A 16,795-nucleotide genomic window follows, 5' to 3' on the forward strand; every position below is an offset into this window, starting at 1 on the left:
CTGCTGAGGAGCTCCTCGACATAGACCAGGCTGAGGCTGAGGAGGAGCAGAGGGAGAGAGAGAGGGAGAGAGAGATGGAGAGAGAGATGGAGAGGGATGGAGAGGTGGGGGTGAAGATGGTCTGGGCCGAAGCGGTAGAGGTGGAGGAGGTAGAGAAGTCAGAAGAGGCAGAGGTGGAGGTCAGCAGGCCGAGCGAGGAGGAACCCGAGCCCCAGACAGAGAGCCCCGACACAGACTCAGAGGTAGGGGAGAGCCCACTGTCAGACGTGGCCTGGTAGTCACTGTATCACGTTCTATCACTAAAACACTACACTACACAAAAAAGGGTTCCAAAAAAGTTCTTTATTTATCCCTATTGGGGAACACTTTGAATAAACCTTTTGGGCTTCATGTACAACCTATTTGGGTTCCATTTAGAACCCTATGTGGAAAGGGATCATGGAACATGGAACCCCAAAGGGTTCTACATAGCACCTAAAAGGGTTCCTCTACAGGAACAAATGAAGAACCCATTTTTTGGTATTAACTAGAACTGTGTATCAGAAGGAGACACACAGCTCTGTGTGTCAGTGCTGGGTGAGGGTATTCCAGGGGGAGGATGGCGTCTTCAATGCGAGAACACTCCTCCCTAGTCCCAGTTCAAGGTCACTCTCAACTGCAATCCGTTAGCATTCATGTGAAAGTAGTGCAGACAGAGCTTTGAGGCAAAAACGCCTCTGTTGTTTTGGCAGCCCTTAACGCAGCACTGCTTTCTCTGTTAATGTCCTCTAATCTAATCAGATACACTAATGGGAGGCTTTGTGGGAGTGAGATGTGATCCAGGGCTGGATTTAAGGGGGTTATCTGGGATTCCGCCCAGGATCGGTGGCTACAGCCAGTGAGACTGATCCACGAGCACCACTGCTGATCTAACCCAGGGGTATTCAAGGCCAGTCCTCCTGGACTATCGTGTTGCGAGCAATTCATTGGTCCCTTAATGTCACTGGTTGACTAGAGATAGATAAAACCCTGGTTTCCCAGGTCTAAATCAGGCTCTGATAAGAAGGAAAGAGGACAAACCAGCAGACACTGTGGCCTTCTGGGAGTTTGAGTTTAACACCACTGATGTAGACAGTTGCTACAGTATACATTTCCTTCACTATCTTTTACTTAGCGTACTGTAACTAACTTCATTTCCAATCTTGCAGACAACTTCATTTTATAATATTATTGATTATTTTATTCATGTACATGTCGTTTATTGTATTACGTATGCTTGCTTTTAAATGGTCAAATAAACTAAACCAAACTGAAGCCCTGTAGTGACAAAGTTACAGTAAATGACAGTTGCCTTGTTTGAAATGTTTATGTCTTCACAACAACAACAACAACAACAACAACAACAACCCAGTCCCTTTCTGTTGTAGCAGTTGGAGAGCCTGGGTGATGCGGTGGTGATGCTGGACCAGTGTGTGGAGCCTCAGCATGTAGAGTACCTGAGTCCTGTGCAGCATCTGGAGGAGGAGGAGGCAGAGAGGAGAAACACACTGCAGATCAACAGGTACTGTGTGTGCGCGTGCGTGTGTGTTTGTGTGCGTCTGCGTGTGTGTTTGTGTGCGTCTGCGTGTTTGTCTGCATCTGTATCTGTGCGTCTTCATCCGATCATGGAGACTGTGTTCATTACAGCTGGCCAGCCGGTGTGTCGTTGCCACTGAGTCCTGAGCCAGAGGAGGAGGTAGAGGGAGGCGATGACATCAGAGCCCAGGAGCAGGAGAGACAGGGGAACAGCATCAGTGTCTCCTATGAGCTGCCAGCAGAGGGCGACAAACACAACAACAACATGGTCGCTGGTAAGAGAGGGCTTACAGCTACAGACACGGAGACAGAGAAACCGCTGTCTGAAGATGATGATAGCATATGTCAATGGGGCATTGATTAATTGATTATCTGACTGATTAACATGAATAAGTGATTATTGATGCTACAACCAAAGCAGATAATAACCAAAGCACCCTTCATTGTCTTTCATTATACACATACAGGGTCTTGAGAGGATTATATCATTGTACCACTGACTGTTTCTTGATACCTTGTTCCTCTCACTGATGCGTGTGTGTGTGTGTGTGTGTGTGTGTGTGTGTGTGTGTGTGTGTGTGTGTGTGTGTGTGTGTGTGTGTGTGTGTGTGTGTGTGTGTGTGCGCGTGTGCGTGTGTTTTCAGTGAAAGGTCTGCCCTCACCACCCCAGTCCCCCTCCTCACACCCTCCTCCACCTGCTCCCCAGCTCACTGACGGCTCACACTTCATGTGTGTGTAGAAAACACAGTAAGAGTTCCCTATAACCTTCACCTGTCACTCACTCCTGACTCCTCCTATAACCTTCACCTGTCACTCACTCCTGACTCCTCCTATAACCTTCACCTGTCACTCACTCCTGACTCCTCCTATAACCTTCACCTGTCACTCACTCCTTCCTACTCCTATAACCTTCACCTGTCACACACTCCTGACTCCTCCTATAACCTTCACCTGTCACTCACTCCTTACTTCTACCTATAACCTTCACCTGTCACTCACTCCTTACTCCTCCTATAACCTTCACCTGTCACTCACTCCTTACTTCTACCTATAACCTTCACCTGTCACTCACTCCTTACTCCTCCTATAACCTTCACCTGTCACTCACTCCTTACTCCTCCTATAACCTTCACCTGTCACTCACTCCTTACTCCTCCTATAACCTTCACCTGTCACTCACTCCTTACTACTCCTATAACCTTCACCTGTCACTCACTCCTTACTTCTACCTATAACCTTCACCTGTCACTCACTCCTTACTTCTACCTATAACCTTCACCTGTCACTCACTCCTTACTACTCCTATAACCTTCACCTGTCACTCACTCCTTACTACTCCTATAACCTTCACCTGTCACTCACTCCTTACTACTACCTATAACCTTCACCTGTCACTCACTCCTTACTACTCCTATAACCTTCACCTGTCACTCACTCCTTACTACTACCTATAACCTTCACCTGTCACTCACTCCTTAACTTCTACCTATAACCTTCACCTGTCACTCACTCCTTACTTCTACCTATAACCTTCACCTGTCACTCACTCCTTACTTCTACCTATAACCTTCACCTGTCACTCACTCCTTACTACTACCTATAACCTTCACCTGTCACTCACTCCTGACTACTCCTATAACCTTCACCTGTCACTCACTCCTGACTACTCCTATAACCTTCACCTGTCACTCACTCCTTACTCCTCCTATAACCTTCACCTGTCACTCACTCCTTACTTCTACCTATAACCTTCACCTGTCACTCACTCCTTACTCCTCCTATAACCTTCACCTGTCACTCACTCCTTACTTCTACCTATAACCTTCACCTGTCACTCACTCCTTACTCCTCCTATAACCTTCACCTGTCACTCACTCCTTACTCCTCCTATAACCTTCACCTGTCACTCACTCCTTACTACTCCTATAACCTTCACCTGTCACTCACTCCTTACTTCTACCTATAACCTTCACCTGTCACTCACTCCTTAACTTCTACCTATCACTCTTAACCTTTAATATCACTCCATAACCTTTAATATCACTCCATAACCTTTAATATCACTCCATAACCTTTTCCTACCCCGTAGGGCTTTTTCCTCTTACATTTCTTCTACACAATGACCGTGAAAAATCACCGTTTTCACATATGTAGACACTGGTATGGTGCTGGAGATAATGAATATGAGTTTTGAAAGTGGTGAAGTGCCCCTTTAACCCCTACCCAACACTGGGCTGTCCAGCAGGGATGGGCTCTTGATCCCTCTCAATTCAGTAGAGCAATTAGGAAAATATTGGTCACACTTAAAAACAAATTATAGCTTATTAAGGCTTAACTAAGCCTCCATAACCGATATGGCCTTCATCAGTGCTATGTCTCTAAATCCTGATTCACACTACTGAGCTGAGCTGTACTGAGCTGGCCTGCTTACACAACCGCCATGAAACAGTGCTGGAAATGACAATGTAAAAGGAAAATATTGGTTGGTATTGGTTAGCCCTGTAGTGTGTAAATCCCCTAAGTCACCCTGATCTTTGCAGGCTCCTAGAGTAAAGCAGAGCCATACAGACTCTGGTGTGAAGTCTCCACCTTGTGGTGAAACTATGCTCTGCACCTGTAGTTACTATGTAGAACAAGGCAACGTTAGACAGTGCTACGCAGCTGGGTGGATAAAAAATACAACAGACCATTTAAAGTTGGAAGGATGAAAGGAAGAAAGGAAATGAGTAAGTTAGTATTCCAGGCCCTAAGAGACTGAGCTTTCATTATTCTCTCAGTAGGAGGCACACAGAAGCTGGAGCTAGCGTCTAATTAACACAGCCACCATCACCAGCAGGCTTCAGTAGCTAACACCTTCAGTAGCTAACACCAGCCATCTCCACACAGACCACAACACCTCCTCAGAGATCTGGTTCATCAGTACACTCACTGTCGGAGAAGCCTTTGACAGACCTAAAAGAACCAAAAGGGTTCTACATGGAACCCAGATGGGTTCTTCCTTTCCCACAGGGACAGCTGAAGAACCCTTTTGGATCCCTTTTTCTAAGATAGATAGTAGTAGCATGACAGGGGATATTAGGGCATTATGTTGATAATATGCACACCTTATACACGTTCTCAGTAACAAACTAACTTGTCATCTTGCCATATTGTTGTCATTTTTCAGACCATTGAAACAGTGTGACTTCAGCCTGTGTTTTTTTTTTTTTTTTTTACTAATTTGTCCTTTCCTTCTATTCCCACTCTTCCCTCTCTCAAATCCTTCTCTTCCCCCCCGTCTCTTCCCCTCTACCTCTGTTTCCTCTCTCCTCTCTTTCCTTCTCGATCTCTCCTCCCTGCAGCCCCGACGTTGACCTTGGTGAGCAGTGACACGTGAGCGATGCCAGGCTGAAAATCCAAGATGGGGTCCTACAGAGCCAAGATGGAGCCAGCGTGCACAGAGGGTGCTTAGTGGCTCTCTCTGTGTTTACAGAACTACTGTAGCCAGACACACAGACAGACAGACAGACAGACAGACAGACAGACAGACAGACAGACAGACAGACAGACAGACAGACAGACACAGATCTTTCTGCCTGTCCTTACTACTGCCTGTCAACACACTAACTGTGATGCCAAACTGTCGTACTCACACACAGATATCAGAGGACAAACTATTAATTATGGTCAAGTTAATAACTATTATTATTATTATGATTATTACTATTATTATTATTACTACAGAGTATTATGGTGTGTTGGTTTGGACATGGTCTTTCCGGAAAGTATTAGGTGTGTGTATGCGTATGAACTGAGCACTGCTGATATGAGAAGGACTGTATAGTTGTAAATAAGAGCACTAACGGGGTCTCTCTCCCAGTACAGGTAAGGCCATGCACCAAATCCACACACATGCAGTTACTTTAACCACACGGGGGCGCCAATGTGCTCTTTGGTTTTTACTTATGTTATTCTTTCTTTCCGTTTTTTGACTTGACACTTAACTTGAAGCTGTTTTTTTTCCACATCTTTTTTTGCACCGCACAGTCTTTTATTGTTTTTAAACAAACATTTTTCAACATATATGAATATACAAACATATATATGACTATACATTGGATTTATACTTCAATAAGGTGCCACTTGCTGCTGATGGACAGATTTGAATATTTTATTGAGGATGTGATTATTATTTTATTTATATGTTGGAAGGTCCTGCCACAAGATGGCCGACTCACACGTGAATGTTCTGGGTTAGAGTGTGCTTCTCTGTTTAGTTTCTTTGGCTGAGATATATTTAAGATACTGTAGAAAGACTAAAGAGTTTTATGAATTTAGGGTTGTGTTTTTGATTCTGTCTGGTTGTGAGTCCTGGACTGAGAGAAGAGAATAGCACATGTATAAAGCAATAAGCAAGATTTTGTTACTCCAGGACTTTAAAATGTACATAATGTAAAGTTCATTGTGTAAATTATGTACACCATAGAATGATCAGAGCAGATATTATAACGATAAGAGGTTATTATTAGAGTCAATATGCAAATGTTCATATGTCATCTGTTTTATATCATGTGAAATAAATGTTGATGTTCTTAGCGGGTGTTGGTGTGGTGGAAGTCTGTTGTCATGACACAAGTGGATCATGTACTTTCATAAAAAACAGAGTTTGGGGTTTGGTTTGAGTCAAGGAGACACAACAAATAGGTCTATTATATTGAATGTGTTATTTGTTGTGTTCTTAATTTGGATAGAAAGTGTCATTTGAATAAACATCATATCATCACATTTAATATTTTCACATTATCATAAACATATTTTATATAATACAGAATTGTTGCATAGACCTGGGCCTTAAACTCCAACCCACTCTGAGAATGTGGTGAATCTTGCAGAGTTAAAGTGTGTGTGAAGAGTATTTATTTTTGAATAGCACATCTTCCCACGGTGATTATCAGTGTGTTGGCCTCATTGACACGTCCACCCCAGGCTCAGACAGCGAGGCCAGTTGCGTCAGGAAACCATACACAATACAGAGGAGATGGAACAACCACCACTGCATGGACTGCTTCAGTAGTTCAGCTGTTTATTACTATTATACATGTCGTTGCATTGTAGATAGAAATAAAGAGTCTAAAACCAACCTGTACTCAATGCATTTTGTGGTTGCAGACAAGTTATTTTGCAGTTGTTGGACAACAATGACCGATACATATTGTATTAATGAAACCATAGGCATACTAGAACGTTTATTGAACACAAAAAAATATCAATCACAGCAACAATCTACTACTTTAGACTACTTACCTTGAGGCAGTTTTCACCACAATTGGGCGTGTCCACCGTCTGAACGGCATCACGTGGATAGATAAGTGTATAAGGCGCAGGGTGATGACGTTTCTTCTTATCTCTGTCGCGCTCGTCAGAGTTTTCACTCTTTGTGTTTGGTCAGTTTTACTTTATCTGGTCTTGTTGTCTGCGATCTAACTACTACTTCATCATAGCAGAAATATACGAGGCCTTGACAAGATTGATTTGGAATAGCAAAAAACAACGGAGGCGCCGACTTGACGGTAAGAGTTGAAAGTATTAATTAATGATGCGTTTGGCAGCGAAGGATACTCGGAGATAGGAATTACACGTGCGTTTGTAGTTTGTTAAGGTTAATTATGGATTGCAATCTTATTGATTGAAGAGTTGTTCCCACTTCAAAAGCATTCGAATGCGTTCATGTCGAACAAGTACTTCACCAACTGGGAGTTACGAGTTCCCGAGAAACAGACGAACACACCATAAATATAGCTAGCTGTGGTCAGCACAGTGCTCGGTAAAGCTAATAACACATTATTATTAATTACAATCAAATGGTGATTCATAGATGATTGCATTTAAAGTTGGCCTACATGTCCCATCAGTCTGGGTGGGATTTTAGTGAACTGTTTAGGTGTAATTTATTTTTTTAATTTGTGCGTCCTTTGTTTCTAGCTGCAGGTCCGAGCCCAGCTACCATGTCTGAACTTGAGTCCCCAGGTTCTGGCTGTGTTTCTCCAGCCCAGGAAAGCACACAGTGGGGCCCAGTGGTGATGGCAGTGAAGCTGGAGGACGAAGAAGAAAAGGAGGTGAAGGAAGAGGAAGGAGAAGTGGAGATGGAAGTCAGTGAGACGGATGGTAAGTATTTGTTGTCCAGTGGTCCAGAAATGGTGGCAGTGAAGCTGGAGGAAGATGATGTCGAGGAAAATGAGGTGAAGGAAGAGGAAGGAGGAGAAGTGATGCAGAAGGATGTGATGGTGAAAGTCGAGGAAGGAGAAGTGGAGATGAAAGACAGTGAGATGGATGGTAAGTTTTTATGTATAGTGGTTAGTGTCATTGTCATTGCACTGCTGTACAATCAATGCCAAGTGTATTTATAAGTCAGTGAATAATTGCATAGTTCATGGGTCTCAAACTCCCCCCTCCCCCCCTCGGGCCAATTGAGGCCCGCGGGACGATATTTTGTGGCCCCCTACTTGACATCAAAGTTTAGTGTTAGTGCGGCCCGCGCGTTTTTCCTCACACGCACCTTTTTGTCGAGTCGTTGCCCTGGGCGTTTTATATCTTTTTATCACTTATGGGCTACCATAGCTCAGGCTCGTGTAAGCTTCCGGTGGTGTTTGTCGACGAATTAGCCAACGCGAATTAGCAACGTTAGTCACTTGGTTGAAACGTGATTCCGGAGTGACACCGGCACCGGAGTGACAAGTGGAAGGAAAATCTGTCCTGTCACCCAGTGCAAGGTACAGAGGACTTAGGACGTGGGCGGACTCGACAAGAGTAATCAGTGACCTAATAAAGACAGCAGAGTGTTGCAATAGGAAAGGGAAAATAATTACATGGATAGCAAATAGCATGGGATGGGCGGCATGAACAAAAGCTAAATGGTGGTTAGAGCCTGAATATTATGAAGAAGAAGTTATAGATTATTATTACAAGAGAAATAAAGAAAAGGAAAAAGGACAGATATGTGCGATCGCAAAAGAAAACGAATTTACTAAGAACAATTTAATCAAAAAGAGCGAGAAATTAAAAGACATGAGACAATGCACTTGATGTTAAGAATTAAGACAGGTGGAGTAACATGGACACCAGAGTTAGCTCAATGGTATCCAGAGAGATTTGGTAGAGCAGAAGGATGTGTAGGATGTAAACAAAAAGAAGAAAATCTAGATCACTTTATTTATGAATGTGAAAGGTATAAACACCTGAGAGAGAACACGATTGATAAATTGAATAATGGTAAGAAAAACGAAGTGCTCAAAAAAGCTATGAACAATGATAACGATTTCAAATCCCTCTCAGAATATATAGAAAGAGCATACTAAATAAGATCCCAAATACTCAGGTATTGGGATAAAAACATGTCACAATGGAAAGCCTGCCTTAAGGGTGCCCAAAGCGCTGTAAAAGTGTATGGTAGGCAGAAGCCAAAGCATTGATTGTAGTTTTTTTTATTAACTTTTTTTCTATTATTATTAAATGTGTTTTTTTTTTTTTCACCCAGCCCCGGTCATGTCTTTCTCAAAACCTGCTGTGAAGAGAAAGATTCGCGACGAGCACAGACAATTTCAGCAAAAATGGGAGATGGAATATTTTTTTGTTGAGCACAGGGGCACCCCGACGTGTCTTATATGCACAGGGAAAATTTCGGTGCACAAGGAATACAACATCAGACGTCATTACTCAACTAGACATGCTGAGAAGTACGCAAAATACCAGGGAGCTGAGAGAGAGGACCAGGTCGCCAATTTGAAAAGACGTCTACTGAGGCAACCAGATGTTTTCAAGAAAGCAAGCAAAGAGAGTGATGCGGCAGTCGAAGCTAGCTACGTGGTGAGTGAGATGATTGCCAAGGCGGGAAAGCCATTCAAAGACGGCGAGTTCATCAAAAAGTGCATGTTACAGGCTGCAAGTATAGTCTGTGAGGAAAAGAAGGGTCAGTTTAGCAACATCAGCCTTTCAGCCAACACAGTGGCAGAGCGCATTTCTGACCTGTCAGGTAACATATACGATCAACTGCGTGAGAAAGCCAAACATTTCCGTGCATACTCAGTCGCTCTTGGTGAGAGCACAGACATCACTGACACTGCGCAGCTCGCAATGTATGTCCGTGGTGTTGACGACAATTTTGAAGTGATGGAGGAGTTGCTCACAGTGACTCCAATGCATGGCAAGACCACCGCTCAGGAGATATTCCGCCAGCTGTGTGATGCCATTGTGGATGCCGGTTTACCATGGAAGAGGTTTGCTGGAATAACAACCGACGGAGCGCCATCAATGACAGGGAGGAGAAATGGACTGGTGGCACTTGTTCAAAGAAAACTGGAAGAGGAGGGTGTGGAGGAGGCCATTGCTCTGCACTGCATTATCCACCAGCAGGCCCTTTGCGGCAAATGCCTGAAGTTTGACAATGTGATGTCTGTCGTTGTGAAATGCATCAACCATATCAGATCCAGGGGCTTAAAGCACCGGCAGTTCCACACCTTTTTGGAGGAAATAGAGTCAGCATATGAGGATGTGCTCTACTTCACCGAGGTACGTTGGCTCAGCAGGGGAAACGTCTTGAAGAGGTTTTTTGAGTTGAGAGCAGAAGTGAAAGCCTTCATGAAGAAGGATGGGATGGCTGTTCCTGTGCTAAGTGATCCCAAATGGCTCATGGACTTAGCTTTTCTTGTTGACATCACACAGAAGCTGAATGTACTGAACAAGAATTTACAAGGCCAGGGGCAACTTGTCAGTGCTGCCTATGACAACGTCAGAGCATTCTCCACAAAACTTCTGTTATGGAAAGCCCAGCTCTCTCAGACAAACCTCTGCCATTTCCCAGCATGCAAGGCACTCATGGATGCGGGCACACCATTCGGTGGTGAGAAGTATGCTGATGCCATTGTAAAGCTACAGGAGGAATTTGATCACATGTTTGCAGACTTCAAGACACACAGAGCCACTTTTCAAATTTTTGCTGACCCCTTCTTCTTCGATGTGCAAGATGCCCCTCCTGTGCTTCAAATGGAGCTAATTGACCTGCAGTGCAATTCTGAACTCAAAGCCAAGTTCAGGGAGGTGAGTGGAAAAGAAGACAAGCTTGGACAATTTTTGAGAGAGTTGCCCCCCACCTTCCCTGAGCTTTCCAGGATGTTCAAGCGGACCATGTGCCTTTTTGGGAGCACATATCTGTGTGAAAAGCTCTTCTCCACCATGAACATTAATAAGTCAAAGTACAGGTCCAAACTTACTGATGAGCATCTTCAAGCCATAATGAGGGTCTCAATTGCTTCCTCCCTCAAGCCAAATGTGGCTCAGCTATGTAAGAGGAAGCGCTGCCAGGTCTCTGGCAGCAAGGAGTAGGTAAGAGAAGCCTATGTTCTGAACTGTTATTAATAAAGATTGAGAAGATTGGATCAGTTGTACTTTTTTTTTGGAATACTTGAAACCCTTTTTTTGTGGAATACCAGCCGCACCCAGACTCTACCTCCAGCGGCCCCCAGGTAAGTTGAGTTTGAGACCCCTGCTCTAGCTGTATTCAAAAGTCCCATTGGATTATCTCCCTTCTATTTGAAATATAAGGGCTATTTTGGGCAACTTTGCTCACTGTTTTGCACAAGGAAAATGCCCTTTGTTGTTCTTGTGGTATTTCTTACCCTGTATATGTTCCTATTCTTACAGGAAAGAGCTCCAACCCAGGCTCAGACAGCGAGTCAAGCTCCACCACATCAGGAAACCATAAACAACACAGACAAAAGAGCTCAAGATGTAGAAATCACCACTGCATGGTCTGCTTTATTCGTTTCTATGAGCCAGAAGACTTGAAAGGTCACATTTGCAGGCCCCCGTCCCTGTTTAGATTGCGATGAGAGTTTCATTTGTCCAACTCACCTTAAATCACACCCACAGACTAACATAGGACGGAAGACTTCCCCTTGCCCCCAGTGTGGGAAGAGTTTTCATAACAAATGCAACCTAAAGGCACATCAGCTCACTCACACAGCAGAGAGGCCACACCACTGCTCCCAGTGTGGGAAGAGTTTCAATCAGGCATGGGTCCTAAAGAGACATCAGAGAATACACACAGGAGAGAAACCATACCTGTGCTCCCAGTGTGGGAAGAGTTTCAATCGAGCAGGGGTCCTAAAGATACATCAAAGAATACACACAGGAGTGAAACCTTACCACTGTTCTCAGTGTGGGAAGAGTTTTAATCATCGAGGACACCTAGAGAGACATCAAAGAATTCACACAGGAGAGAAACCTTACCATTGTTCCCAGTGTGGGAAGAATTTCAGGGAGGCCGGACAGTTAACAAATCATCAGCGAATTCACACAGGAGAGAAACCATACCAGTGCTCTCAGTGTGCCAAATGTTTCAGTCAGTCAGGAGCTCTAAAGGCACATCAGCTCATTCATCAGCACACAGGAGAGAGGCCACACCACTGCTCCCAGTGTGGGAAGAGTTTCAATCGGGCAGGGGTCCTAAAGAGACATCAGAGAATACACACAGGAGAACCCTTACCAGTTGAATCTCTTGATCCTCGGGGTCTCCCCTGAATGTAACAATAGTGCCTTCGGACCCTGTTGGACCACTCAAACACATGTATGTAGCATTGATCATGTGAGCCTGTGCTGGAAAATAGTAAACATCTGGTTTGCTCAACATTTAATTTTTTACTTTACATGCATTTGTCAATTATGAAGAGAATATTGTTGATGTGAAGTGGCTGGCGTTCAATAACTGATGCTGACGGAAAACTAAAACATGAGATTCTGATCTGTAGTCTATGAACAGCATTCTCACGTAGGTGTCCTACGTCAGTGAGCCTGACGATGCGCTCTGATTGGACCAGCAGCTTGTTGCTGTGTTGATCACTCTCCAGTTACTCTTCATCAGTCTTCCTCATTTGTGTGCCTTGATTGTATTGTTGAATCTCTTATAAGGTCTTTATTTTCTTTTGTTTATTTCTAGTAGTTATGGCAAATGTCTCTGCATTCTTATATAAGGTGTTTGTTTTCCTCACCCCGTGTTGTCAGATGTATTGGTTTATAAACCCTTTATTTAATACTTTATAAACATTGTCATCTATGTGTTTCTACATGTTGTCAATCCTGCCCTCGGTGTTCAGTGATAATCCTATAGGCAAGACAATGGAATCATGACGTGTTAATTCAACATTGAAAAATAATTGACATTTTATGTGTATACTCTAGTTGGCCAAAGACTAGTTGAAGTGTAAAAGTGGATCAAGTTAGCTCAAAGTGACTAACTTGGATTGCAGGTGCTGATGTTGAGACTGAGAGATGTAATACTTGATATGTAATACTTGATATGTAATACTTGAGTAACCGTTGTGCTGTGTGGGATCTGCCATGCGGCTACTTCAGTGGAAAATTAGAATGTCTTCCACTACAGTTTCTGAAATATACACTCCTTTTGTATGAAACAAACACTCTCGAAATGTATTTACCCCTCTACTCTGTTACTACCATAGAAATGCCTACGAAGTTTGTGTTAGCATGGTAGCGGTAGTAACGGTTGTGTTGTGTTGGGATCTGCCATGACGATCCATTGCTGTACAGCTGTGCCCATAATACATGTTTAATGTAAACCCTTAGTCTACTGTGTTTTCTACTGTGTCTCTAATAACACTCTTTACTGCACGTCTTTGTAGAAGTCCAACTTTTATTGTCGACAGTATGAGGGGGAGAATGACGAGAGAACACCAACATGGATGCTCTCCCTTTCAAATGGCATACCTCTTGCTGTTGTGTAGAGGGAAGGGGGGAATGGGGGGGATACTGGAGGGAAGGGGGAATGGGGAGGTGTTGTGTAGAGGGAATTAGGGGGGTGTTGTGCAGAGGGAATGGGGGGGGGGGGGGGGTAGATGGTATGACGGGGGATGAAGGGGTCTCCACTGAAGCCCGCTTGGGCTTCTCCTTGGCGCTGCAGGTGGTAACAGCAGCAACTGTGTCTGAAAAGATTACAGAGAACATGACATCATATAACCGTGTCTCCATCCCATTAAGTTAGTAGTGTGTGTAATTTGGAGAAAGTGGTTGACAAATCATTTCTGCTGTCAATTGCCTCTTTGGGGGGGGGGGGGGGACCACCTAGTTCTTGATGGGTTTCAGTGTATAAAACAAGGAAAGGTCATATCTATCCTCCAGCCTTTGATTAGGCTGCATACAGTACTGTATATGGGCCTGGAAGAAGGCTCCCCCAACCAACAGGTTTAAACTAGATTCTAACATTCTTTCATTCCATTTATTTTTTTCATGAATCAATAAAAAAATCTCTAAATAGCAGATGAATGGCCTTTACCTTGGTGTTCTTATTTCCCTCTGTCTTTTTCTCATTTCCTTTACTCTTTTCTTTTACAGCCTTGTCCTTCACTTTCTTCTTTGGGTGAGAATCAAATCAGAGAGAGACAGACATGAGGCAGTGTATCACAATCAAACGCTGTGCCACTATGAGGCCATAGACACACTTCCACAATAAAGTTGATTTTGTATTCTATTAAATCCATGTTTTTATCAATATTTGTGTTATATTTACTTATAAATATTACATTCTAATCTTTTATCTATCCATCTATTCTCTCCCTACCTGTGAGGAGGCACTGCGAACCGTCTCGCATGGGAGACAGTCATTGGCCTCCAGTGGCTTCCCTCCGAGCATGCTCAGACATTCACCCTCCAGGCTGGAGGTGAGACTCGGGCACCTCTGGGAGAGCCTGGAGAGGGATGTCTCCGAGGGCGTGGTAGACTCCTCCATGGTGATGTCCATAGACTCGGCGTCAGATCTAAGTTACTGACTCACACAAGAGGATGGTAAGCGCCTCATCAGATGTCTTGTCAACGTCTTTGTCCTCTTTGGCCCTTGAATCTAACCCTAACAAAACAACGTTGACAGGACATTTGGCCGACAATGTGAATTCTCTTTGGGACTATTTTGGCCATTCAGACTTAAAAAGAATTGCACAACCTAAAATGAAGTACTGTACTGTAACAGTTTGACATGAATATGACCTTGCATGTGTAGTTACATTGTAATTGCCGTTGTCATAACATTAGTGAGCTGGAAGCCACATGGACCTACCAGCACGAGGCCCTGAGACAGGTAGAGGGAAAACTATATTACCATAGAAAGACTCATCTACAACAAATGATGACATTGTAAGGAACTAATCAGAAGGTATGTTCTCTCGATGGCCAACCAATCCACTTGCTCTGTGAGAAATCTTACCTTCAGGGGATTATCCTCCGTGGGGGGGATAGGTCTCCCAGTGACCACCAGAGCTGCAAGCCTCTGTCCAGGGTTTAGGGGACAGGCAGGCTCTGGTTCCTGGGCAGCAGGGAGGGTCCCAGCCATAGTTCAGAGTCACCTTGGCCTCCTTAGCTGCTCTGGCAGCCTTGGCCTTGCGGCTGAGCTGGGGGCCAAGTGGAGGCTTCAGCACCAGGTCATGAAGCAACAACAGTAGAGAAAAAACTACAGTTGTTGTTGTTGTTGTTTTTTTGTTTTTGTTTTTTTTACATTTTTTGCTACTTAAGTACCCAATTGTATTGCATTTGATCCCTAACATTGATATAACTTAAAGTTTTAATTTGCCCCAAAATAACAAGTAGGCTAATACATTGAGTAGATGTCCTTAATTGTCATCAGAAATTGACAGGAGAGGGTTGAGCCTTATAGCCAATAAGTGCAATACAATACACATATTATGTGAAGATCTGTTCAGACAACTAGATCTGTCTTTGTAATTCCTAGAAACATCTCAGCCAGTATATCAATATGGTATATGTGTACAGTTGTAGACCTAAATAGGTCTAATTAGAACATGTTAATCGCAACAATAGACCGTTATTTTGGGGCCTCTTGACCCAACCAAAGAAAGATCCACACTACTGTCATTGCTGTGACATTTATTCAGCTCATCAATGTTTTGGCTCACTCGCCTTTCTCAGTGACAACGCTGGTGAGCTGAATAAATGTCAACGAAAGAAGTTTGAATTTCATTTTCATTACATTTTGAGTTATGTTCCGCTAGTCAGCACCTCATCTTGGGCGTGCGTTCTTTATTATATTTGTTTACTTTTGTTTTATTCTACCTCGGGCTGGGACTGTAACATTATGGTAATATTATGGTCATGTGGCTCTGCAGAAGTGCCCGCGAGTTAGACTGGGACCCATTTACAGGATGCAGGGGACAGAGATGCCCACTAGGGGGAGCCACCTCGTCTTCACAGGGAGATGGGAGTCTGCCAGGAGTCCAGGTGAGATCCATGGGTCAAAGTCATACTACGTCCCAATTCTCCTTGAAAATGTATTGACTGGGTGACAAGCAAGCAGACTGGATGGCAATGCATTCCACTTCTGTTTTCTCAAAAAGAGGTCCATGCAGACTGTATCTACATGTTTTTACATATACTACACTATGACACATACATAACTAGTGCAGTATTTAAAAGGTAACATAAATCAAGCTCTTACTTTGTAGAGGTGCATAGATATAGTGAGTACTAGTGTTATCACAAAGTAGTTAATCTCTAAGCTCATCTGTGTGTTTGAGGGAGCACTGGAGACTGAGGGCAAGCTGAGGAGTGACCTACTTAGACTAAGGGAAAGATGAGGAACAAACAATGTTGTTTTTGTTGTGGTGCAGCCAATCAGGAAATGTAATTAATTAATACATGACTGTGTCCAGCTGGATGTACAGTATTTGACTCCTATTTTCGAAATGAATAATTGATACACAATGATTGTAGTATCATGTTGTAGGTGCAGTGGCATAAAGATACAATGGGTAGAATTCAACAGGGTATCTTTACTCAACAGCCCAGTGCTCACTCAGTAAAGCGACTATGTTTATGAGAGCCCTTTGGTTTGATATGTTGAGCCCCAAAAGGCCATTTTAAATTCTGCCAAATTCAGGATATTGCCTCTACATCAGTTCAGTGTCGACCAGACTTTTGATTGCAAAAACTGCTAGCACTAAACTAATTCTGACTAAACTAAATATTGTATATATATTTTTATTAACCATATACACTGTTTAAACAATATCATATCTACTGTCCTTGGAAATAAGTCAGGTTGCAATTTCCTATCTATACACACACTGCACCTCCCAGCGACTGGGACCATTTTGTCTGTGGGAATGGGGCTCAATCGAATAGGGCTGTAATAATCTGCTGCACTGCCTCTCCAGCGTGAGAATGTAGTGAAATAGCCCATCTCAAA

At 43.5% G+C, this 16,795-nt stretch overlaps 2 protein-coding genes across 2 annotated transcripts in view; both read left to right on the forward strand.

The window, feature by feature from the left end:
- LOC310820266 (pleckstrin homology domain-containing family A member 5-like) overlaps nt 1-6,649 on the forward strand; it is a 118,358-nt gene extending 111,709 nt beyond the window's left edge. The window contains exons 23-27 of the mRNA XM_083691846.1: nt 1-242; nt 1,407-1,540; nt 1,666-1,829; nt 2,199-2,301; nt 4,896-6,649. The exon at nt 1-242 is cut by the window's left edge and continues 85 nt beyond it. Of these exons, the coding sequence (XP_083547972.1) occupies nt 1-242; nt 1,407-1,540; nt 1,666-1,829; nt 2,199-2,293 (635 nt within the window). The 3' untranslated portion in view covers nt 2,294-2,301; nt 4,896-6,649. The remainder of the gene's footprint in view (nt 243-1,406; nt 1,541-1,665; nt 1,830-2,198; nt 2,302-4,895) is intronic.
- Nucleotides 6,650-7,524: 875 nt separating this feature from the next.
- LOC310820367 (general transcription factor II-I repeat domain-containing protein 2-like) lies at nt 7,525-11,505 on the forward strand. The gene is made up of 3 exons (XM_083691959.1): nt 7,525-7,866; nt 9,068-11,051; nt 11,230-11,505. The coding sequence occupies exons 1-2, from the start codon at nt 7,539-7,541 to the stop codon at nt 10,909-10,911; spliced, it is 2,172 nt and encodes a 723-aa protein (XP_083548085.1). The 5' UTR covers nt 7,525-7,538; the 3' UTR covers nt 10,912-11,051; nt 11,230-11,505.
- The last annotated feature ends 5,290 nt before the right edge of the window (nt 11,506-16,795 follow it).

Source organism: Argentina silus, assembly GCF_951799395.1.
Source record: "Argentina silus genome assembly, chromosome: 20".
NCBI lineage: Eukaryota > Metazoa > Chordata > Actinopteri > Argentiniformes > Argentinidae > Argentina > Argentina silus.

What these genes read in the sequence shown, in the direction of transcription:
- LOC310820367 (XM_083691959.1), top strand. Translation starts at nt 7,539, where the DNA reads ATGTCTGAACTTGAGTCCCCAGGTTCTGGCTGTGTTTCTCCAGCCCAG. An exon ending in GAAAGACAGTGAGATGGATG is followed by an intron (nt 7,867 to 9,067) that starts GTAAGTTTTTAT and finishes TTTTTCACCCAG; the next exon opens with CCCCGGTCATGTCTTTCTCA.